Consider the following 25,671-nt stretch of genomic DNA (forward strand, 5'->3'; position numbering starts at 1 on the left):
CAGAAGGAGAGGGAGAAGCAGGTTCCCTGCTGAGCAAGGAGCTTGCAGCGGGCCTTAACCCCAGGACCCTGAGATCATGACCTGAGCCGAAGGCAGACGCTTACCTGACTGAGCCACCCAGGCGCCCCTGACAACCTGCTTCTGATTTTCATTGCAAGAAATAGGTCTTTAGGCTGACCTTCCTAATGAAAGCCGTCTTGCACTTCAGAATACAGAATTCTGGGGGAAAAAACATCTTTTCCTGAGCAGGCATTCCAAGTGGTAACCTTGGAGTTGGGTCTTTGGTTCACACATACTCTCTGTGCCAACTCTTCAGTGATACTGTGGGAGTGGGAGTCCCATTACTGCCATTCCTAAGAGACTTTTCTGTCATTTCCAGCTCTGAGAGATGTGGGGGTAACCTCTACTCTCTCTTTTGGCTTCTAGGTATTTGCGGATAATTTTTTAAATTTTTTTTTTCTTAGTATTCTCTGCACCCAATGCAGAACTCGAACTCATGACCCAGAGATCAAGAGTCACACCCTCCTCCAACTGAGCCAGCCAGGCGTCCCTGCAAATAACAAATTAATGATTTAATTTTTCCTCCCCAGGAAGCACTTGGTTTCTTAGAACTTGTATCATGGGCCAGAAAGATGGGGGCACTGGGACAGGGGAGAGATGGTGCTGTGGGCAAAGGCAGGGTGTTGGCTAAGTTCTTATCTGGAGGATGTGGGCACAGACAGACGAGCACAACTGGACATGGGCATTATTTCTGCACACTGAGAAAAAGATGGAAATGCATATTCTTACTATCCCCCTGCCCTGCAGAGAGATGGGTGAGATGTTGGCTGGGTGCCTCCATTTTGAAGAGCTGGGAAGTTAAATGTTTCTTTGAAGATTCTCACCTCCCAAATAGACTAGGACTTAGCATTTTCTCCACCAAACACTTAGCTCAGAGGGAGCCCGAAATACAGTGACCTAGCAAGTGTGTGGGGGAAAGGACGTGAAGTAGAAACGGGTGATGTCTGGGATCTGAACCAACATGAACTCAGCTTGGAAACAAGGACTCTGGAGAAGGTTACCCAAGTCCTGCTGCTCTGATGGCCTTTCGTTGAAATTATTCCTGCAGGTGCTCACAGCTGGCTCCTCGGTATTGCTATTTGATATCATCCTGACCAGTGCGACAGTGGGATGGTAAGTCTTCTGCACAGAGAAAGGAAAAGCAAATTCATTGTTTGGGTTTCTTTCTTTCTTTCTTTCTTTCTTTCTTTCTTTCTTTCTTTCTTTCTTTCTTTTTTTAAGATTTTATTTATTTATTTGAAAGAGGGACAGTGAGAGAGAGCATGGGAGGGGAGAAGGTTAGAGGGAGAAGCAGACTCCCTGTGGAGCCGGGAGCCCGATGAGGGACTCGATCCCAGGACTCCAGGATCATGACCCAAGCTGAAAGCAGTCGCTTAACCAACTGAGCCACCCAGGCACCCCATTATTTGGGTTTCATCAGGATATTAATTTTTTTCTCTCCAATGTTGAAGAAAGGGCGTTTGGGGTCTATTTTTTATTGACCTGTAAGTACACACTCCGAGGAGTACCCATGTCATGAACATGCAACTTGATGAATTTTCACAAACTGATTATCCCGAACCTACTACAGCCAGCATCCAGAATCAAGAAACAGAGCTTCACCCGCAAACCTTTCGGCCACTCAGCCACACAAGCACAAACACTACCGGTGATCCACTAACTTTATATATATTATGTGATTTTTCCAAGATTTTATAGCTGCTATGATTGACAAGGATTCAAAACCAGACTTGTGTGTGTTCAGGGTCCCATAGCCTTTGTGTACCTCCTTAGGACTGACTTAGCAAACGCCAAGGACTTACCAGCAGCGTAGGTAGTGTCTAGGTAGAAGTGGTCATAAGGGAGGTGTTAAAGAAACTGGCCTATATGGTCCTCTTCTCACCAGTATGACCATCCATGAAGAGCTTCTAGATGATTTGACAGCAACACAGAAGGAGCATTACCCAGGACAGGACAGCTCTATCTCCTGTTCAAGGGCTGATATGGTGAACTAAGAATGTCCAGGGAAGTGATCATAGGACAAAGATCTCACTGTCTTGGATTTTTTAATACTGTAAACTATAATTATGTCAGTTAGCTGAAAACATTTATTGAGTGACTGCTGTATGCAAAATAAGACATCATTCAGCCCTCCAAGAGTGGAAGGGGCAGGGAAATCATAAAGATAGTTTGTGGGATTAGATCGTCATGGTCTGAAGGCACAGCAGATGTGAGGGCTGCAGGAAGGAGAGAGGTTGGGCCATCAGGAGGGCTATGGAACTGGCTTGAGTAGGACCTTATGCAGAACAGAGAGGCTTAGTGAGGCTGTGGGAGGAAGAAGATTTGGGCCCTCTGGCCCCAGGAAGACAGAGAAGGGTAGAGAGGCAGGAGGGGCCAATGGTGCGAGTTAGTGATTTGGAACCGGAGCTGGGGCTGTGGGGCAGGAAGCAAACCCTCTGCTCCCTCCTTCTTTCCCTACACCTGTCCTTCCAGGAAGGCATGGCCCCCGCAGTAGGCAGGATGTCCGGAAACCCAGCTGCCAAGATATCCTAGTACACCCTTGAGACTGTTCCCCAAATGTCTGTATCTTCACCTTCATGGTGGAATTCTAGATTCTTGACTGTGGTTTTCTTTCTCACAAGTGAGCCTCCAACAACTCTGTTTTGTACAGAATTTCAGAATGAACTTTAAAAACCCAGGTGTGGAACTGAGTGTGAGAACTAGCGGACTGAGGTGGCTCTCCAGCTGGGAGGAAATGCTCAGGCCGAGTATCACAGCAGCAGTCTGGAAGGGGCCAAGCCTCCAGGCTCTTTCACATCCTGTGAGCTTTATGGGATGCCCTGAACAAAACGGAAAGAAAGGCTGTGTGTGCCCAAATCAAGGAAACAGCATGTGCGATTATTGCAAAAGGAACCTTGACTTTGGAATTTCCTGATTTTTGAGAACTCTTGCGTTTAAGGATGGTGTGTTTTCAGCCTCCAAGAATTTTCCAACCACAAAGTGAACCACCAGAAGAGGAGTGTCAGACCGTACTTCAGACTTCCTCTCTTTCGTACAGAGCTGGTCGGTGCTGGCCATACAGCGGCATGCTCACGCCGAGACCGGCTGACCAGCTCTCAGAGCTGGGGCCCCGGGCAGGGCTGCCCTCTGGCTTGTGGGAGCTTAGGCTGATCAGAAACCCCAAAGAGCAGGGACTGCAGCACTGTTTTGTTGGGACCCACTGTGTTTGCCTGTATCATCGTTTCTTGTTTTTTGGTTTGCAGATTTTTAAATCAGTCAAGGTGAGAAATCAGGTGACTTCCCCTTAAGGTTCCGCATTTCCAGATTCTTCTGAAAATGGGGACCAGCAACTACATTGGGCATGTACTTCCACATGGCACCCATTGCTGGAATAGGTAGAGACTGCCCCCTTCCGTGGGCATGGACGCTGGAAGTCAGCACAGCCTTCCCCACCCAGGCGGGCTGAGACCTGAGGACCCTGTGTCAGCTCTATCCTGACCTCCATTTGCTCGTATATTCTTTCATTTCACAAAAAAATGCTTGGTGGGCTCCGAGGCTACTGACATGGTCTGGGGCCCCCGCGAGGTCACCATCCAGGGAATGAGTGCACAAGGCGTCATTATCTACCTTCTGAGGGCAGCAGCAGCTTAGCTGCACAAAGTAGGATTTTTCAGGGCGCCTGGGGGGCTCAGTCGTTAAGCGTCTGCCTTCGGCTCAGGTCATGATCCCAGGGTCCTGGGTTCGAGCCCCGCATCGGGTTCCCTGCCCAGCGGGAGCCTGCTTCTCCTTCTGCTCTTCACCCTGCTAGTGCTTGCACTCTCTCTCTCTCCCTCTCTCAAATAAAGAAATAAAAATCTTTAAAATAAAATAAAGTAGGTTTTTTCACCTCAGCACTGTTGACATTTTGGGTCAGATAATTCACTCTAGGGGGTTGTCTTGTGCCTTGTAGGGTTTTGGCTGTGAACCTGAGCCCCACCCCCACGGGATGCCAAGCAGTTTCTGCAGGCATCGCCCAGTGTCCCCTTGGGAGCAAAACAGCCCCAGCTGGAATCATGGATCTAAAGGTTTGTGGTGATTAGTGGAGAAAATGCCATTCAGAATTTCAGCAAGATCTTAGAAACCTGCTGATCTCCTAAATTAGAGACTTGGTTGGCTTGTGTCAGGTCCTCCGCAGACCCTCCCACACTCTCCGCGCACAGCACGGTCAGCTCCACCTTGCTGAGTGAGAGCTGGGTGTGCACGCCCCATCTGGCTGCGGCTGGGAGCTCCTCCAGCAGGGAACCCTAGCCAGGCACCTGTGTGCCTCTCCCCCTCATCGTAAGAGCTGAATAAATGAGTGGCCAGCCTTCCAACTACTTTACGAAAGAAAAATTATAAACCGAAGTACCAATGCTGGTCAACTTTTAAAGGCTTTTCTTAAAAGCAACTGCTCTTTTCCAGAGAAGTATCTTGTTTTTAATGACAAAAACAATCTATTGCAAGCTGTGCATTTAAATATTCAGATTAATATTTAATTATTCACTTTTAATTAATGGAGTTTTATGGTATATGGTGTATGTGTCCAAAATTTCAACAGAGGGGATCGAACACATATGAAAGAAAAAATTCTAAACTGTGAGCAGTGTCCCTGTTGAGTAGAAATAGTTACGGGTGCCCCTTCTTTGAATTCTTTTTAGACTAGGAGAGACCCTCTTATAGTTTAGGTACATGAAGAGAAAACAAATAACCAAAACACAACCTCTTTGTCCTGAGGACTCTGCGATCACTTCTCGCCTTTGCCAATCATTCACGGAGCCCACCATTGATCACGGGTTAGCATCATGCTCGATCTTAGCACAAGCCGCACTAACACCAGCAGGCTTTAGAAAGTGTTCTCATACCATTTTTGAATAATGATGTCTTATGCCTTTCAGTTTAGGACACTGTGCAGAGACTGCCCAAGCCTCTTTATGGAGAGAGTGAATTTAGGGGTGAAGGAAGTACTCCCCCCAACATACCCCAGAATGCAGCTGGGATCACAGTGACTGAATTTTTTTTTTTTTTTTAGATTTTATTTATTCATTTGACAGAGATCACAAGGAGGCAGAGAGGCAGGCAGAGAGAGAGGAAGGGAAGCAGGCTCTCTGCTGAGCAGAGCGCCCGATGTGGGGCTCGATCCCAGCACCCTGGGATCATGACCTGAGCCGAAGGCAGAGGCTTAACCCACTGAACCACCCAGGCGCCCCCACAGTGACTGAAATTTATCAGTTTTCCACTTGAGTTAAAAACTCCAAAATGCTAAGCAAGGCCTTCTAAGTAACTATCACTCATTACCTCTCAACACAGAGTAATTGATCAGATTATGAACTTCAGCAAGTCACCAAGGAAATGGTACATTAGGCAGATACCTTTTGGTGAGGAAGAGAGAGAAAGCCAAAATTGTTTGGAATATAAATGGGAGAAGGAGGAGCAAGGATAGGAATTCATCGTCCTTCATTGGGAAAATACGGGAGCTCCAGCCGGAAAAGGGTACAGTCTCTGGGCCCCCATCTCATGGATTCAGTAAGTGCTTGAATAAGCACGTAATGAGTGTAAAACCGAGCCGGGGCCTCTTTGGGTGGGAGGACAGAGAAAGAAAAACTGGGGAGGAACTGAAACCCCCCCAACTCGGAAGAGAAGCTGGTGCTGAGTATTTCTGGCGGGTGCGCTCTCCAGTCTGGTGTGTATGCCTTAGTTGCACGAAGTGTGTTCACTTCAGGAATGATGGGGATTACAAGATTTGCAAACAGTTCAGTGAGGCTCTGACTTAAATAGTTGTAATGCTATTAAGATTCCTGCACCCCGTGTCAGCTTCCCCTGCTGTTTAGAAAGCAACATCAAAGCTCACCTCCCTGGCTCTCTTACCAGTATACGGAACCAAGGTTTGTTTCCTTGCTGAGCCTTCTCTAAGCTGCTTTGGTGTTTCAGGCAGTAGCTAAGCCCAGCGGTTGAGATGCAAGGTTATTACGCTTGGCATTGTTCTAAGGCTGTGGGGGAGAAGGGGCAGTGAGCCAGCCCGTGGCCTATTCTTCTCCCTGGTGACTAAGGAGGATTACTGGAAGCTGTAGAAATGACTGGGGCCCTGGTTATGTTGCAGAAATAAGCCCCTCCCCCGCCCAAAGGACAGTGCAGGCTTTGTACCAGGTCACCGTGACTTTGCACTTGCCCCCGGGGATTTAAGAAGACTGTGTGTGTGTGTGTGTGTGTGTGTGTGTGTGTGTGTGTTCCTTAAGGGATGTTGAAAGGAACAGTAGATCCGCATGAAAGGAGCAGCCTGGTCTTCAGGGCTGAGCCCCCCGTACCAGAAGAACGGCTTCCCCTTCATCCAAGAGAAGAGGCGAGAGGGCCCTCACGCACCCTGGCACTAGGCCAGGGACCAGCACACATGCGTCCTGTTTCCACATACTGTCTTTCGGAAGCTGGACCCCAGTTTCTCACAGAAACAATCCTGTAGATGATGAGTATAGATCTAGGAAGGTCCTCAGACATTTGCTTCACTTATAACATAGACACAACCTTCAGTTACATTATTATGAGTTAAATGTGTGTCCAAGAGAATTTATGGGCTTCTTGTCACTATTTATAATATTTCTGTACAAAAAAGAAAGTTCATTCCAACTCGGAGCTCAGATCTCAGGCACACCTCCCCCTCACGCCCCTGACCTTTCCATCCCAACTGTTCCCCTGGCTGGTGGGACGCCCTCCCGGTCCCCTCCCCCAGCAGAGCGGGCGCCTCTGCTCTCACCAGGAGCCCTTTTGTCACAGGGAGAGGAGAGGATGGTGGTTTGGGGATTCTCCCTGCTCTCCAGGGTAGACGGGGGTAAAGGATTTGTTCTCTGTCGCTCTAGAAAGCAGAACTTGGACTCACAGGTGAAGTTGTAAGAAGCGACTGTTGGGTCAGTCTGAGGAAGGGTTTCCCCCTGGAGAAACCTTACGCCCAGGGCCTTCCATGATAAGATGCCCATTGATGCTGGCTGGAACCCCGTGGCCAGAGCTGCTCAACCAGGGGGATGTGCCCCTCATGTGACGTCTTGGAGCAGAGTCGGGAAGCCAGCTCTGAGGCCAGTGAGGAAGGCATTGCCGCTCTGGGCGGGCAGTCATCCAGTCAGTACGGTAATATTCTATTGCTCGTTTGTTAGAGGCCAAGTGTGGGGGCTGATGGCTTCTTGCATGTCCCTTTCAGCCTCAGACAGACTGCTGCATGTGAGCAGCTCCTGTGGCACAGACGAGACGAAAGCTGACAAGCAGGCACTGGGTCACCTAGCTAAGCAATGCCCAAGCCACAGTTGGGACTCGGTTGGTTGTTTCAGTGGCCTCACACTTAGTTCATTCTTGTGCTAAGTGGGGCACACGGGACAAGTTATCTTTATGTCAGAGTCACTCACATGGGTGACATTTCTCCCTGGGAATGTGGTGTGCACAGCCTGTGTGTTTCACAGAGTTGGCATTCCAGGTGTACGTCAGAAACGTAAAGACGCTGTTGCCGAAATGTGCATGTGTGGTGGGCGGGTGCGTGGGGGAGGTGGGACAAGACAGGAAGCACGTTTTGGCACCTCTGATCAAGGGCATTTCGTCACCATGGACCTCCCATCATAATCCTGCAGGGATGGCCCAGCCCAGAGCCCAGAAGTGCTTTGTGGGAAGAATTTAGGGGTTCAGAGAGACAGCAGATTGTCTACGGAGAAGCTGAAAATAGAGAATGTACAGACCTCCAGACCTCCCCCGTCTACAGTTTTCCCACTACCTTTTCATTTTAGGATCGGCGACTGTATTTCTTTCTGCGCTGATGGGAAAGTCATGATTCGACTTTAGTGTTTTCCTCTCTAAATGCTCTGCTAGCCTCAGTGGAATAACAGGGTTCAAAGACTGTGCCCTCAATCATGACAAGGTTAGGGATACCTGCGTGGTGTCCTGTCGTCAACCCCTGTCTGCTGAAGCCCTCGGCAGTGTCCTCACCGTGCTGTGTCTGGGGCAGAGCGTTTGCTGGAGCGCAGTCACCCCCTACCCCCCCGGGTCAGGATGAGCAAGACCTACCACCTCCTTCCTGGGCAAGGGGGGAGGGAGGTGAGGGAAGGAGCAAACCCCACCTTGCAGCCCACGCCCCTCCTGCCTCCCAGCTGACGTTTACTTGGGACAAACGGGCAGTTACGGGGCCAACCCAGCGGCTGGGCAGGCTGGGCAGGGGACGTGAGAGTCCCCGCCACAGAGGGAGGGATCCCTTGCTGTGCTGCAGGAGGGCACCAGGCAGCTCCGTGGGCCCGCAGCCTCCAGGCTCAGGGGACGGGGAAGCTAACCTCTTGCCATCTCTTGCAGCCTCCTGCTCGGGGGCCTTGGAGAGGCCTTGCTGGTTTTCTCCGAGCAGAAGGGCTCCTAAGGGCACGAAGAGTCAACTCGAAGGCTGCCAGCTGGTGTATTCGGCCCCTGGGCATCGGAACTCCCTGTGTGTGTCCGAGGCAAGAAAGCAGGGAGAGTGAGGCCGCCACGTCTCACTGCATCAAGGAGAACTCTGTCTGGGGGTCCGTGGGCTGCTGCAGAGAAGGGACTGTGTTGTGTCTTCCTGCTTCGAGAGGCTCCCTCGAGTCCTGCTGACCGCATTGCCCAGTGGGGCAGACCCAGATCCGGGAGTCCCCCCGTAGGGGCCGGCTCCGCTCCCTTGGACTGATGCACAGGCCTCCTTGTCAAACACTTGTCACCAAACACTGCTTTGACTACTTGATGGTGGGCTCAGGGTATTCCATGGCACTTTTTGTTTTGTGTTTTTACGTCTTTGGAGACTCTTCTGGGGATGTCCTTCCCTTGCTCTCATGGGCTTGCCTGGAGCCCGCCCTCACCCGCTTACGAGCACAGACGGAATTCCCCAGGAGGGTTTCCACTGGGGGGGCAGGCATAGCGATGAGGGTCGACCGGGAGTTCTGAGCCAATGAGACACCAGCAAGGACACTATTACTCTGGATTGAGTGCTGAAGTCTTTTGGTGACCGTATGTTGTGTTGAATTCTGGACACACTTTCTTTGGCCTGTATTAGGTTCACTCTCCTCCATGATCAACAGGGGGAATAGGGTTTATAACTCCCGATACTCCCTGGACAGTAAAACAAACCTAGAACATACGTGTACACACAGGCACACACATTTATAATCCTCTTCCTTAAAGCTTTTAATCCACTTAATTCCCCGATGGCTCAGAGAAGATTTCAGATCATTGAACGCTGAAGTATATTTTTCAGGCCAGATTAAAAATTGGATTAAAACCCTAAACCTTGCCTCTCTGGGAGTCAAAAGGAAGGAATATGCATGAAATGGTAACTTGATCCTGAACCCACACTGAAGGGTTAGGAAAATAGTGTCTCACTCCAATATTTCTGCTCATGACGGGGTCCGAATCCTTTAGCTATTCTGCTGGGTGTTGGTTTTGGTCACTTGGAGATATAGAAGGTAGTGGAGTCACCGTGAGCCTTCCCCAGGCAGGAAGCCAGGCTTGCGGTGCTGGACACGTGCATCATCGATGGAGAACCATCTTCAGCATCTGGGAAGTGAGCCTGTTCGTTCTCGGCTCTGTGAAGAATGAGGTTAGCTCAGTCAGGGGCCATTCTTCCTGCACATTATCTCCGGCTTGTTGAAAAAGTAAATGGAAAACGAAACAACTGGGAATGAACTCGTATTCTTTGGAAATTAGGTACCTTAAATCTCTTTTCTGGTTTTTTCCTGGTCTCTGCATGTCATTTAAGATAAAGATGTTCAGAGTGACCTTGACACAGAGACTGTTTCAGTTGGCTTTTAGTTCTTCATCAAGTTAAACTTTGTAGAGGCTGAGGATCAAGCAGAAAACCGACTTTAGAATTGCCCTTGTTCTTTTGCCCCCACAAAACTTTCTCCATACGACTGAGTCCTTCTCCTTTTGTGGAAAGTGGCATCTTGACCAAATGTCATCACGAGCCTGTCTTTCCAAGTGCCGTTCAGGCAAACGGAGATTCCTAAGTCTGGAAAGAATCGGGCTCAGTTAATAGGCCCATTTCTGGTTTACAGGAGACCTGTTCTTTCTTTTCTTTTTTTTTTTTAAGATTTTATTTATTTATTTGAGAGAGAGAGAGAGGGAGCATGAGCAGGAGAAAGCAGCAAAGGGAGAAGCAGGCTCCCCGCTGAGCAGAGAGCCCGATGCAGGGCTCGATCCCAGGACCCTGAGATCACGACCTGAGCCGAAGACAGAGGCTTAACCCACTGGGCCACCCAGGCGCCCCCAGGGTCCCATTGTTTTTATTTTTTATTTTTATTTTTTAATTTTTTATTTGGAGTAGAGTTGACACATGTTGTATTGATTTCAGGTGTATGACATAGTGATTTGAGAAGTTTATACAGTATACTCTGCTCACCGCAAGTGTACCTTCTGTCCCCAGACATCACTATCTACTATTGACTGTGTCCCTCATGCTGTGCTTTTTATTTCTGTGCCTTACTTGTTCCATAACTGGAACAGAGCTATCTCCCCCCTTCACCTGTTTTGCCAAACCCTGTACCCCCAACCCCTCTGGCAATCATCAGTTTGTTCTCTGTATTTATATTTTTGATTCTACTTTTTGTTTGTTTATTCATTTTTTTAAGATTCTGTTTATAAGTGGAGTCATATAGTATTTGTCCCTCTCTGACTTATGTCACTTACCATAATATCTTCTAGGTCTATCTACCTTGTCTCACATGGCATGATCTCATCCCTTTTTTATGGCTGTTTAATATTCCTGTGTGGGTCTGTGTGTGTGTGTGTGTGTGTGTCTGTGTTTTCCACATTTGCTCTACCCATAAGTCTATCAGTGGACACTTAGGCTGCTTCCATGTCTGGGCTGTTGTAAACAATGCTGCAGTAAACGTAGGGGTGCGTATGTCTTTTCAAGTTAGTGTTTTCATTTTCCCTGGGTAAATACCCAATGGAATTTCTGGATCATAGGGTAGCTCTATTTTAACATCTTGAGAAATCTCCATACTGTTTTCTGCAGTGGCTGCACCAGTTTGCATTCCCACCAACAGTGCACGAGAGTTCCCATTTCTCCACATCCTTGCCAACACCTGTTGTTTCTTGTCTTCCTGGTTTTAGCCATTCTGACAGGTGTGAGGTGAGATCTCACTGTGGTTTTGACTTGCATTTCCCCAATGATGAGTGATGTTGAGCCCCTTTTCATCTATCTGTTGGCCATCTGTAGGTCTTCTTTGGAGAAATGTCTGTTCAGGTCCTCTGCCCGTTGTTTTAAACAGATTGTTTTTTTGGTGTTGAGCTGTATAAGCTCTTTATATATTTTGGATATTAACCCCTATTGACTATATCGTTTGCAAATATCTTCTCCCACTCACTATGTTGTCTTTCTGTGTTGTTGATGGTTGCGGTGCAAAGCTTTTTGTTTTGATGTGGTCCCACTAGTTTATTTTTGTTTTTGATTCCCTTGCCTCAGGAGACGCAGCTAGAACAATGTTGCTCCAGCTGATGTCAGAATGATGACCGCCTGTGCTCTCTTCTAGGATTTGTATGGTTTCAGGTCTCACATTTAGGTCTTTAATCTGTTTTGATTTATTTTTGTGTGTAGTGTAAGAAAGCGGTCCAGTTTCATTGTTTTAAAATCTCAGGTCTTTTCTTACCTTGACATTAGCCAGAGGCAGAGGATAAGGTATTTCTTCAGTAGATCATTCTGTTTCCTTCAGCTTCCTTCTTTTCTAGGGCTTTTTCTCCCCCCAGGCCTTAACTTCTGTGTTTTATTCCCAAGTTCACATGCTCAGCTCTGAATGCCGGTGAGCCCAGAAGTCTGTATACCTGGGGGCCAGCCCAGATTCAGCAGCCTCTTGAGCTCTCATTATCTGTGGCTCTCTGGGCTCCTGTCTGAGGGGGGAATCCCCAGGTAACATTTCTATCAAAAATGATCTGTTTTGCCATGTCCTGTCTGGGTCCTCATGATCTCTGACCTTACTGGCCCCAATTCAAAGCCAAGGTGCTTGCTTTTTTCATTTGTACAAATAAAGAGTGTGCTTTCCATCAAGAGAGGCAAGGTTCTGTGTGATTGTGTATGGTTACTAATTTGCTGTGGATAGAAAGAAAAATAAACCATTTGTATTTATGGCAATTTGCCTTTCTTCTCTTCCCTTCAAACTCAGCTGGAGAGTATTGCAAAAATAGTTGTTGTCCTTGGGAGTAGGGACTGGCAGTGTGGGGAAGGTCCTTGCATTTTAAACACAGGCCCAGACTTCTACCAACGTGTAGGCTACTTAGCTCTTGATTAGGGAGCCTGACCTAGCTCCTTCTGCGAAGGCTGTGCTGTCCAGCAGGGTGACTCAGCATAGCCACATGTGGCCATCGAGCACGGAAATGGTAAGCATCCAAATTCAGATGTGGTATAAATCAGTCTAAGTGTACGTGGATTTCAAAGATTTAGTATAAAACAAGGAAGTAAAATTTTTGTAATTTTTATGCTGGTTATGGATTGAAATATGTTGATATGTTACATTAAATAAAACAATATCAAAATGAATTTCTCATTTCTTTTTACCCTTTTTAATGGGCACGCTAGAAAATTGCAGTCTATAGATTTGGCTCGTGTGACATTCCTGTTGGCCAGCACTCATCTGAAACGCCCACCTGGGGCAACTGGGTGGCTCAGTGGGTTAAGCCTCTGCCTTCGGCTCAGGTCATGATCCCAGGGTCCTGGGATCGAGCCCCACATCGGGCTCTCTGCTAAGCAGGGAGCCCGCTTCCTCCTCTCTCTCTGCCTACTGCTCTGTCCACTTGTGATTTCTCTCTTTCTCTGTCCAATAAATAAATTAAAAATCTTAAAAAAAAAAAAAAAGAAAGAAAGAAAGGAAACCGCTCACCTACCCTGAGCCAGGGAAGTGGCTGAGGAGATGGGTGTGGGCAGCAGCTGCTGGGGTTACTGCCCCCATTCACAATGTCTGAGACACTGAGTTACTGAATGCTTGTCCAATGCTGCTGTGTGCTGGGCACTTCCTACGTGTCATGTGATTTCGTTTTACCAATGGTGGGGCAGGCAGCATTCTCCCCCATTTTACCAAGGAGATTCAGAGAGGTTCAGTAACTTTTCCAGGGCCACCCAGCAAGAGCGCGAACCGAGGTCTCTCTGATGAAGTCTGTTCACCTTCTCTGCAGAGACTTCTATTGCGAAGGAGAAAGGACGCCCCTCACATTTTACATCCAGTTGTCCATTCTGCACTTAAGTGCTTCCATGTGGTCGTCTGACATCAGTGAGGTCACTCGTGGCTTTCTCCCTGGAGACCACATCGTTGCCAAAAGGTGGGGTCTGTGGCCCGTGTCCCAGCTGCCTTCCCAGTGTCCTCGTCCGTCCCACCAGCCTCCTCCCTTGGGTTGCATCTGAAATCCGCCCTGCCTGGGGATGGAGCGACCAATAGCCCTTCGGGAACGGCACTCCTCCCACCTGAACTGTAGCTCTCATTGTTTCCAGCCACGGTTGGATGCTCAGGCTCAGTCTCTCGGGGGCTGGCATGCTTTGGTGGCTGCAGGGTCTGAAGGTTGAAGGAGCCTGGGTGGCAGCGCACTCAGTCTGCAGGCCCACCAAAGGGGGTACAGTTACAGATCTGGCTGAAAACATAAACACGTATGAATGCAGTAGGGGGTTAGGAACGCTTAGAACATGGTATCTTTCTTGACCGGTTGGCTTGGGGAAAGTACTGAAATAGGATCTGGAATCATCTGGAAGCTCAAGGCGTTGGGACTCTGGGAGTCTGTGGTCTTTAGATTCTCGTTCTGGGGAAGGCCAGTCAACGGAGTGAGGCTCTTGAGCCTCTCCTGGCCCTGCGTGGCTTCAGGTTCTGTTCCTCTGCCCCGCCCAGAGGGAGGCTGTGCTGTCGTGTTCCCCTGAAGGAACGTCCGCACCCCCACCCCGAGGGTATTCACTCCCCTGTGTGGTTTCTGGCCCTTTCTCTTAGACCTGAGCTGGCTCTGTGACTTGCTTGCTGCCAGTAGGATGTGGTGGAAGTGATGCTTCCAAGGCCAAGTCAAAAGCAGCCTTGCAGCATCTGCCTTAGTTTTCTAGAACAGTCTCTGGGAGCCCTGGGCTGACATGCACAAGTCTGGCCCCTCTGAGGCTTCCGTGCTGCAGAGACCAGGTGCAGGCGCTCCAGTAGACAGGCTCTGCTGAGCACCCCCTTCTTAAAACCCACCAGACCACCAGACTGTGAGGGGAAGCTGGCCTGCACCCCCCAGACCAGCCCATCTGCCAGCTGACTGCCATCAAATGACCTCAGTGGATGCCACGTGGAGCAGAAGAATCACCCAGCCCAGATGCACCTGCGTGAATTCCCGACCGCCGAATTAGGAGATGGGGTGAAATTGTTTTAAGCCGGTGCTTTTCCAGAAAGTCTGTCACACAGCCCTAGATAATAGAGTAGAAGTCTGAGAACACTGATCTTAGGTGGCTCCGATCTGAGTGCTCTGAGCTCCTCCCCAGAAAAGACCATCGCTCCGGGGGAAGCAGTCCCTGCTCTAGCTGACCTCCAGCCCCAGGGAGCAGGGCCCCAGCGGCCGGTCCCAGCTTGCCAGAGCCCTGCTACCAGGCAGATCTGTGCTCTGGGTCAAGGTACCTCCTTCACCCACTCATTCATTCAAAACATACCGTGTCAGGATCTGTTTGGACTTCCTGAAGCTTGCTTCCTAGTCGTGATGGAGACAGAAGACAAACGAGTTAATAACAGAATTTCAGAGAGCTAAGGGCTTTTAAGAAAATAAAGCCCAGAGGGGAAACTCAGACTCTTCTGAGCATCTCCTGAAAAGTAAGGAATTTCTCTTCTAAAACGGGTGGGATCTCACGCACACTTGAGCACGATGCCCCGGGGGCTAGTGTGCTGCATGGCCTGGCGCTGAGGTTGACCCTGCGCCCTGCAGTGCTGCTCCAAGTGTGCCCCCCTACGCGGCATGGCCCCACCCTCACCAGGAGCCTCTGGGGGAGGGATTGCCAGTGGTCTCGTTTGCGGAGGAGAAGGCAGACACAGAGGTGAGTAACTCCCCTGAGGTCTCGTTAGAGGGGGCGTGAGGACTTGAAGGAGGCCGCCTGAGCTCGCAGCCCACCAGCCAGCGGGCCCTTCCCATGCCAGGGGACAGGGGACCTGGGGACCAAGGACCGAGGGAGCAGAGTCGGAGCGGGGAGGTCTGACCATGCGCTGGGAGGGGCAGCCAGTGGCAAAGCCCAAGCCAGGGAGGGACTAGGGAGGGAGTCGGGTCAGCCTGGCCGTGCTGATCGGAGTGCTGGGGTGGGAGAGAACCCTGGTCCCTCCATGCTGGCTGCAGGTGGTCCCAGCTCATTGTATCACCAACCACTTATAGCTCTGAAGGTCCGACCTCCAGATGGGGTCTCGGAGACTCTGACAGGACAGGAAGCCTCCCCAGGCTCCCTGCTTCGCAGCCCAGAATGTTTTCAGGGCCGGCTCCCTGGGCCCTCCCCATGCTATGGCTTGTCCATGGGCATTGCCCACCCCCCTCGGCCACCTCCCCAGATGGCTGGGGTCTGAGCACACCAGGGGAGTGGCGGCCGCAGGGTGGTGCTGCTCACGGCCAGGCACTGCCACCCAGCAGCACCCCCCACCCCTGGCCCTGATGCCACCTGCTGGCAGCCCCTGGGTCCTCTGAATGGGGTAGCAAACCACCAGGAAGGCTGAGCCTATTCCGGAGCCTGCACAAGGCTCCCTCTGTTCTGGAACATTTCAGAGGCAGCAGACACCCTGAGCTCCTGGTGAAATGGAGGTTCTTTGCTCCGACAGGGAGCTGACTTTTGGTGGCCTGCCCTGAGTAAAACAAACCGGTGTATAAAGCTTTGTGTGGTTCCCTCCAGGATCCACTGGGGAGGGGTCTGAAGGAACCGCGCCCCCTTCACCCCCAAGCTCCCCGCCCTTGGCAGCTGAGCGTGGAATCCCATTTCAACAACTGCCTGAGCCAAAAGGAACATTTGAGTAATTTCTTTCCTGCCTGCGGTGTGAAAGGGCCCGCAGGGCTGGCAAGGCCAGGCCCTTGTGCCCATTTGTCTTCACACCGTCATTCCGAGGGAGCCTCTGGGAGAGCAGTGGAGCCTTGGAAGGCCGGGGACTTAATCCAGGCCCGGTTCCCAGGACCAGGGCATCTGTGGGGCCCCTGGAAGTTACCAGGAGCTTGGGGACGAGGGCGCTAAGTCAGAGGGAGAATCCCAGGGCCTGTCCAGGCTCTGTCTGTGCCATGGCAAGTGACGTCAATCATTCTTTCACTTTGTCCTCACTCCTTCATTCTTCACACCTGCGTTGAATGTGGGGGGCTGGTCTTGGTCACAGGTGCTTCCAGGTGCTCCTTTGCTGAAGTGGGGGGGGGGTCTGGCTCCTCACGTAGGTGAGGCCGTGGGCGGATCCTGCCTCACACCCTGGTGTTAGAGGTTGTCCCCCAGGCCGATTTGCCCTTGTTCTGGCAGGAGCAGCTCCATGGGACTTTCTGTGTGATCAGAGACAGGAAGCAAATACAGTGACCCTGGTACAAGGCAGGGGAGAAGGGTACTGAACCCCTGCACAGTTGAAAATCCACGGAACTTCTGACTTCCCGAAAACTTAGTTTCTAATAGCATACCGTTGACCAGAGCCTTACTGATAACCTAAACAGTTGATTATATGTATTTTGTATATGCATTATATACTGTATTATTATCATTTAAACTAGAGAAAAGAAAATTCTATTAAGATCATAAGGAAGAGAACATGCATTGATAGTACTTTAGGTATATTTTTTGAAAAAAATCCGTGTGTAAGTGGACCTGATCAGTTCAAACCCAAGTCCTTCAAGGGTCCCTATATCCATTCCCTGTTCTCACAGAGGCCCTGAGCCTCCAAGAAGACAGAGAGCTGTGTTTAAAAAATGTAGCTTTACTGAGATGTAATTCACATGCCCTACAATGTATCCTTTTAAAGTGTACAATTCAGTGGGTTTTAGTCTGTTCATGGGACTCCGCAACCATCACCACTATCTAATTTGAGAACATTTTCATCACCCCAGAAAGAAACCCCGCACTCATGGCCATTCATTCTTCCCTCCCCTGCTCCTGGGCAATGTACTTTCTACGTCTATAGGTTTGTGGGTTCCAGAGACCACCTATGAACGGAGATCATGCGGCACATAGCCTTTTGTGTTAGACTCAGGTTTTTAAGTAGTTCATAAAATTCTTTCGAAGCCTGCTTTCCTTAACAGCACATCTCTGCCCGGGGTGGGAGTCCTGAACACCGGTGGAAAAACTTGGGGTGTAGGGATAGGACCTGCACCAGCACCTAGAGGCAGATGAGGGGGCTCAGGAGAGAGGCAGCAGGAGGGGGCGTGGTCGACACTCTTCCAGAGCCCTGGGGGCTCCGGTCTCAATTTATTTCTCAGCAATGCCTCATTTGATCCCCAGGCCTTCGGTATGGAGGAGGATATGGAGGAGGATATTCTGTTATGGCAAGACAGGCCGGTGTTGGCTGTGCTTTGGGGAATACAGGGGCCGGGTCTCCCGCGTGCTCTGAAGTTGGACAGGGGAGAGGAGGACTGGTCACCACTCTCAGGTAGCAGCCCTTGAAGCTTTCGGCTCCCAGCCACTTCTCTCACGGGGTCTTCATGGTACAACTAAGTCCAACGTGTGCTTTCGGTCTGTGTTTCCGTCAACGGTTTATCATGTCTCCTCTAAGTCAAGCATTCTGTCCTGGGCAAAAGGGAAAAACAAATATGGCCGTTGGGGGAGTTTGTGCTCCGGCACAGCCCATTCATGAGCACGTGACGTGAGGACACGGATCGGGAGGCAGAGAATGGAGAGCATAATAGGGAGCGGCCATCTCCAGGTTCCCGGCCACAGCCTTGGTGGAGGCCCCATGGAGGCCTGTTTGGAACCTCACCACAGGTGAGGGCAACAGACCTGGGGGACGGAGGGGCTAGGAAAGCCGTCGGCCTGTGCTGGGGATGGTTCCCACCTCTGCAGCACCCCCACCCCTGTCTGTCACCCCTGCTCAAGCTCACCTTGGTCTGCCTCCCCCCATGGAGCACTGGAGCTCTCAGCCGCTGCTCCTGCAGGCCATGTGGAGACGGCTAATTGCTTCCCCAACCTACATCTCTTCTTCCTCAGTGTATTTGTTTGCTGGGCCTGCAGGAACGAGACCACGGACCGCGTGGCTCAAACAACAGAAATGCCTTGCCTCACGGTGCTGGAGGCTGGGAGTCAGAGAAGGAGGTTTTGGTGGGCTTGGTTCCTTCTGAGGGCTGAGAGGCAGCGGTCCCGTTCTGGGCGTCTTGTCCCCCGTGTCTCCTCACATGGTCTCCCTGCTATGCATGTGTCTGCGTCCCAACCCCTCTGTTTATAAGAACACCAGACAGGCTGGATTAAGACCCACCCTAACTACCTCACTATAACTTGATTAGCTCTTCAGAGACCCCTAAGGCGCTAAGTCAGAGGGAGAATCCCAGGGCCTGTCCAGGCTCTGTCTGTGCCGTGGCAAGTGACGTCAATCATTCTTTCACTTTCTCCAAATACGATCACATTCTGAGGTTCCGGAGGTGAGAACTCCAACGTGCCTTTATATGGGGGCCACAGTTCATCCCGTGACTCTTGGGAACAGCAGTAACAGCGAGCATTTTACTTGAGAGGCTGTGTATACAGCTAACAGATGCACACCCTCCCCACCCGCCCTGCCCATGCTGCTTATTTGGGTTCAGGCCTAGGAGATGTAAGCAGAATTTGGTGGGTGACGCTTGGGGACAGTTCCTTTAAAGAGCTCAGAGAGGTGGACTTCCTGCCTTCTTCCAGCTTTTTTCTTAGACTGAGGTCATGATAGCTGGGGTTCTAGCATGTATCTTGGGTCCCTCCAACCTTCAGGTTGGAAGCTGTGTTTTTGTTTTTTAAGATTTTATTCATTTATTCGACAGAGATCACAAGTAGGCAGAGAGTCAGGCAAAGAGAGAGAGGAGGAAGCAGTCTCCCTGCTGAGCAGGGAGCTGGATGTGGGGCTTGATCCCACAACCCTGGGATCATGACCTGAACCGAAGGCAGAGGCTTTAAACCACTGAGCCACCCAGGTGCCCTGGAAGCTGTATTTTAAGGACAGTGGAGCCGATGCCGGAAGGAGCTGTGTTTCTGACAAGACTGAAGCCAACATGGCACCCATGGGCTGCAAACCTCCAACTCTGTCAAGTGGGAGAAAATACTTAAGTCCTCCTTTGTTCATTCTAGTCTCTGTGACTAGCTGCCAAAGGCGACCCTAGTGTAAAGAGTCTCCAAGGAGCCATGGGGTGGTGCGGGAAAGGCATGTGGTGATACTGGGGCGTGAGACATACAGGAGTGAGTGAATGCCTCTCCTCTCATCTCTTCAAACACACAGTTGCCTCACAGCATAAAAATGACCTCTCTGTTCTCTGTCCTGCCCTCTAGGTTGTAAGCTCCTTGAAGACAGGTCCATGTCTGCTTATCACTGTTTCCTCAGTGCCTCCCACAGAGTCTGCCACAGAAGGTGTTCTGGGTGTGTGGGCCCGAATGGACTTTAAATCCTCTACACTTGCCAAATCTGTGGTCTTGGACTCTGAGTCTCAATTTGTGTGACAATAAAAATGGAGGGTATAATCCCAGGGCTGTTTCAAAAAGCAAAGCACAGTTAAACGTGTAGCATTTAGCACAATGCCTAGCACACGTTGGATGCCCAGGGAAGGGAGGCCATTATCAGTATTATGATTTCCTAGAAAAAATCTTGTTCTAGCCCCTGTGTGAGGCTCCACTTATCTTCTGACAACCAGAGTTTACTTTTCCCTAAGACCAAGTCTCCGATTTACACACATTCTGTTCATGAGGTTCCCATTTTATTCTCTTGGCTGTCTTTGGGTCTTGAGAACCTCATTATTACATGCGTCCCTGGGTTGCCTCCATTCCAGTTCTGGCGTGGTAAGCCTTCAGGCTCAGCCAGCTTACCAGCTATGTCAGAATATAGGAAGCGTTGGGTGCTATACGTTCTGCCCAAGGGTCTTGGTGAGTGAAAAGGGTCTTCCCATGAGAAGAATAGGGAATCCGTGGCAAAGATGGCACCAGTGTTCACGGTTCCTCATGCCCATTTGCCATTCGATGGAGCCGTTTCACCACTGCCTGCACCTGAGCCAGCCCTGTGACTTGTTTGGCTTTTAAAGGCAGTGGAAGTGACACCACCAGTTTTGAGTTAAGGCCTTAAGAAGACTTACGCTTTTCTACTCGCTCTCTCAGACTCTTCTTTGAGCCCTCTTCTCCACCAGGCCCTTTACTTGGCTGCGGAGTTCAGTTCAGCAAGATTCCTGCCCAGCCAGTTTAGCAAATAGCCCTCCCCCCTCCCCCTTACCAAACCAAGTTCCTGGTATTTTTCCATGCACGGGCTCCCTCCCCCTGCCCGCTGGCTACACATCCCCAGCTCTCTGTTGGATTCCCAGTTGAGTGCCATCTCTGTCCCCTGTTACAATGGTCTTGACTTCTCTTGCAATGGCCTTGAGTAGTTTTCCTTGCCTGTTTAACTCTGTCCAGGGCGTTTCCTTTGACAGCTTCCACCCTGAGAACAAGCCCGGACTTGCCTGCTGGAAGATGAGAGACCTCGTGGAGCAGGGCTAAGTCCTCCCCGCCGGGGCCATCCCAGACCAGCCGGCAGCCCTCAGCTGACCGCGGACACCCTAAAGGAGCCCGGTGGAGATCCGCTGAGCCTGGCTTAGGCAAGCAGAACTGTCCAACTGACCCCGAGGGGCACGAGAAATTGAATGTCTGTTAGTTGATACCTCTGCGATTGGGGGTTTGATTTGTAGCGATATTGTGGTCACCATGGATGCCGACGGGTACAGCGGAGAAGGAAAAGGTGAGAGAGGCAGAGCAGAAGGATGTTTGGAAAGAGCCGCCGCCCTGAGCCCTATTGTACGTTCCCCTGGCATTAGAGAGGGACAGCTCTCTCTCTCTTGGGCTGCCACACCCGGGGAGGGGCGGGGGGACGGGGCTGCTGCTGACTGTGTGTGTCTTGCAGTCACCGGGCAACAACCCAGAGGCTGGGGAGGACAGAGCCTCGGGGGCAGGGAGGGACTGGCTGGAGCTGGGGTGGCCTCGGTCTGTGCCCACTGGGGGACAATGGGGAAAACCAAGTCCTGTGTTCCACATCACTTCGAGTGAGGGCAGGGGGACCGAGCTATGAATAGCAGGCTGAAGAACTCTGAAATGTCGGCACAGAACACACCGCACGCTGGAGTCCCTTCTGGAATATTCTCTTCCCTGGTCTGGGCCCCACCCTGCCCTGGGCCTACTGTTCTCCCACACAGCGTCTCTTGCCTCCTCAGCCATTTCTTTATTTTCGTATCTTTAAAAATTGTGGTGGGCACCTGGGTGGCTCAGTGGGTTGGGCCTCCGCCTTCGACTCAGGTCATGATCTCAGGGTTCTGGGATGGAACCCTGCATCAGGCTCTCTGCTCAGCAGGGAGCCTGCTTACCCCCCTCTCTCTGCCTGCCTCTCTGCCTACTTGTGATCTCTCTCTCCTCTGTCAAATGAATAAATAAACTCTTTAAAAAAAATTGTGGTAAAATATGTCCAACATAAAATGTACCCTTTTGACTATTTTCAGTGTCTGTTTTGGGGATTCACAGTGTTGTACGATGATCACTGCCATTTCTGGAACTTTTCATCACCCCAGATGGAAATTCCATACCCGTTAGACAGTAACTCCCGATTCCTTCTTTCTCCCAGCCCCTCGGGGACCTCGGTTCTACTTCCTGTTGCATGAATTCGCCTATGCTCGATACCTCATGGAAGTAGGGTCATAAATCTGTTCGTTTGTGTCTCTCAGCTCTTTATTGTCAAAAGCAAGGCTCCTGTTGTTAGACATCTGAAAAGCAGCCCACCAGGAATATGCTATTTCTTTACGTTTTTATCATTTATGTAATCTCTACACCCACTGTGGGGCTCGAACTCCCGACCCCAGGATTAAGAGTGATAGTCTTCTGGCCGAGCCAGCCAGGAACCCATCAACACCAAAAGTTTTGTTTTTAGACCTCTGAAAAGCATCCCATCAGGGATCTACACTTTCTTTAATACACATTTCCCCCTCTGATGGCTCCCTATAAGAGCTGGGCTGCGTGACCGTGACCTTGGGGTATGGGTGTCCCTGTCCTCATCAGATCTCCCCACAAAACAAAACAAATCCCTCCTCCTGACCAAGCTCCTGAATAGGGGCCATGAGGACACCCACCCTGCATTTTCCTTTCCACCTCGTGAGTCCAGCCAGTCTCCCTACGCACTCTGAGCTGCAGGTTTGCTCCCACTCCAGTGAGATGGGGGAAGCCAAGGTGCACTGAGGGCACTGTGGGCCTCAGATTTGTCTCACCAAACCCCAGAGGACAAGGTCCATATTCCTGGAGTGGCCCCAAGGTGCCCCACCCAGTTTTAGGTCAAAAGCTTAAAAGATAAGTACTGCTTTAAGAGCAAAGGCCCCTGGCTTGAGGCAAGTTGGGATCAGACTGGTCCTAAGGGGCCAGACCAATCCAGTGGAGACCGAAGTGTGCAGGCAGACTGTTTGCACAGGTGGATGAGGTAAAGAGGATGATGACGGAAAGGTAGAATCTTGCTAAGCTCCCCACCCCAGCGCTGCTGGCCCACCCCCACTGTACACATGCTCACACACACGCACACACGCTTGTTCACACATACACACATACAAACACGCCTCAGGGCCTCATGTTTTTCAAGCCCGAGAGGTGAGGGCTGCTCCAGACATAAGTCAAAGGAAGTTATTTTTCAGAAGACTCTGGGGGCCATCAGCAGTGGGATCCAAGGTGAAACTGACAGAGAGAGGGGGTCTTTTTCTCCCCCTTTTTTGAGAACTTAGCACTGTTCTGGTCCTTTGGCAAGTTAGGGACAGCACCTGGGAGCCAGTGGACAGGACACTGGTGGTGTTTGAGGTGGGGAGGTTGCCTTGAGAGACTGTGGATACCCAAGGGGGCAGGTGAATTGGGGAGGAAGAACGGGAAGTGGCAGGGAAGGGGAAGGACGGTCAGCCTGTTATCGTGTGTGACTCCCCCTGGGGGCTCTCAGGTTGTCTTTGATCAACTTTGCCCACAGATTGGGCACCAGACAGAAAATTCCACCCTGTCCTAGGCATGGAATTTATTTTTATCCTGTGGCAAAGCGGATTCTCCATTATCAAGAATCCCTTACATGCCTTTCCTCCATGATCTTCCCCAGAAACCCTGGTCAGGCAAGTCGATTGCAGCCGGTGTTGCAGTCTGCGGAGCGTGCGGACGTGGTCCTGGGCAGGAGCTGGGGAACCCCTTGAATCCCTGTCTTCCTGTCTTTAAAATGGACAATGGGGCGCCTGTGTGGCTCAGTTGGTTAAGCGTCTGCCTTTGGCTCAGATCATGATCCCAGGGTCTTGGGATCGAGCCCCACATCGGGGTCTCTGCTCACTGGGGAGCCTGCTTCCCCCTCTCCCTCTGCTCCTCCCGCTCACACACTCTCTCTCAAATAAATGAATAATATATTTTTTAAAATAAAATATTAAAAAAATAAAATAGAAAATAATCCTTTATAGGTTTGTTGAAATAATTAAATGGGGAAAAGGTTTTATATATATATATATATATATATATATATATATACATATATATATATGTATATATATATATAATGTTTGTGTTTATTCACCATATGTCTATGTACATATGTCTAGGTACACATACCATGTACATGTATGTATGTACACAGGGTGCTCAGCATAGAACGGAGCACATGATAAGCAGTAACTATTACTATTATTATTATTATTATTATCCTTATCCATGATGGCTCTCCACAGTGGTTGGCTTTAGGTGGCAGGAGATGGGAAAAAATGGAATGTGGCAATAATGGAAAGTGACTTTGACATCTCTTAGCACTTGCATATCCGGGTGCATGTGGAACACACAGGCACCCCGGAAGTCCCCATTCAGAGGTCACAGGACAGGACACATTACATTCTCCAGATGCCCATAAGCACGAGTCTCAAATGGTACTCTGTACTCAAGCAACTGGTCCTTTCTCAGGTTGGTTCACTTTCCTGGATCTCCACGACGGTTCAAATGCTTTCACTCTCTCCAAACCTTTTCCTCCTTGTCTGGCCTCCCCTCTCCCAGGTAGATGGGCCTCAGCTCTTACTGAAGGGGAAATAGAAGCTGTCAGATGAGAACTTCACCTTCCCGTCTCATCCACAGAAACCAGCTCGCACTGGCAGCTCTCTCCCCTTCTTCTACAGTTGAGGGCTGCCTCCTCTCCAGCTTAACATCCATCCCTCCTTCTCTGCTCACTTTGATTCTGCTCACTCCTGCCACCTCAGGAACCTGACCACATCTCTCTCTTGGTTATTTGACTCCTCTTTCAACTGGCTTTAGACACCCTCAAGCCTTCCTTAACAACAACAAAACAGAAACAAGAAAACGCTGAACTTGACTTCTTTCTTCATCCCATCGTCCGGAGCTGGCTCCCCAGAACCACCAACATGGCCGCCGACAAGCCAGAGCTACTGCCTCTTGATGCCGCCGGCCGTCGGGAGCACAGCGAAGCGTGGTTTTCAGAGCAGGGAAGACAAGCTCGGGATGCATCAGGAGTTGGAAGTTTGCTTTGAGGTGAGTCTTTGCGTGTGGGGATCTCGGACTGTGTCACAAGCACGATACCACAGGGACAGCAGGGGAGGTATTTACAACATCTTCAGGCACAAGCAGTAAGTGCTTTTCTCTGAAGAGTTGAAGGGTCTTTGGGGAAGTTTCTGCAGTGAACAATCACAGTATTTGCTTGGGAGGACAATCCCAAAAGAGTCAAGAAAGGCTAATGGAGAGAGTGGAATAGTCAATGGCTAACTGGGCAGTCAGTGGTGGTTTCCCTTCTCTGCCTCCGGGCTGACTGTGGGCTAGAAGGTCTTGGTTCTCAGCCTCGAGCTTCAGCTCTTGCTACTTCCTTCCAAGACTCAACCCTTCAAGAATTTTCTCTGCTTGCCGATGCCATCTCCTCACCTCCTTCTCACACCTCCTCCCTACCTCCTGACCTCAGGCACCTTCTACAGCAGTGCCCATCCTCAGCAACCATCATGTCTTCTAACTGGTTGGTATTTTGCAAGCCTCATCACACATGGCCTCTCAGGGCCTGGGTCTCCTGCTCGTCGGTGCCCGTGAGACTATGCGCCCCGGGAGTGTGGCTCCCTCTCTCTCACCACTTTTTCTCTTCTTGGCAGACTCATTCTAGTCTACCCAGGTATTAAACATGATGGTCCCACGAAGCCTGGGCCTGGGGCTTCCCTCCTCCCTCTAGACCTGCTTCCGTGGCAATCCCAGGCATTCCCGTTGCCCTTGCTACCATCTCCAGCCCCACCCACCTCTGGAGCTCCATGTCTACCTGGCATCTCCTCTGCCTGTCTCCAAGCCTTTGTGAGCCAAGATTTCCGTAGATATGAAGTTAGCTCTGGGACAGACAAATCCCCGAATCTCAAGGGTTCAGCATCGTAAAAGCTTACTCCTCTCTGATATGTGGGTCCAAAGCGGAGTTCCTGGTCTGTTGCTTGTTTCTCCCACACGATGAATCAAAGGTCCCGTTCCTCCCATCGGCTGGTTCCACCACCTGCTGTAGCCTCAGA

The 25,671-nt window shown here is 50.5% G+C and overlaps 1 protein-coding gene across 4 annotated transcripts in view; it reads left to right on the forward strand.

Annotated features, from left to right (window-relative positions):
- Nucleotides 1–8,494, forward strand: part of TMEM241 (transmembrane protein 241) — a 116,873-nt gene extending 108,379 nt beyond the window's left edge. For 3 of the 4 annotated variants that reach the window (XM_032859766.1, XM_032859769.1, XM_032859770.1), the window contains 2 exons: nucleotides 1,109–1,173; nucleotides 8,371–8,494. In XM_032859766.1, the coding sequence (XP_032715657.1) occupies nucleotides 1,109–1,173; nucleotides 8,371–8,431 (126 nt within the window). In that variant the 3' untranslated portion in view covers nucleotides 8,432–8,494. The remainder of the gene's footprint in view (nucleotides 1–1,108; nucleotides 1,174–8,370) is intronic. The other variant, XM_032859767.1, reaches the window with a different exon arrangement.
- Nucleotides 8,495–25,671: the final 17,177 nt, after the last annotated feature.

This window comes from Lontra canadensis, unplaced genomic scaffold (genome assembly GCF_010015895.1).
Source record: "Lontra canadensis isolate GAN:19392208 unplaced genomic scaffold, GSC_riverotter_1.0 scaffold17, whole genome shotgun sequence".
Taxonomy (NCBI): Eukaryota; Metazoa; Chordata; class Mammalia; order Carnivora; family Mustelidae; genus Lontra; species Lontra canadensis.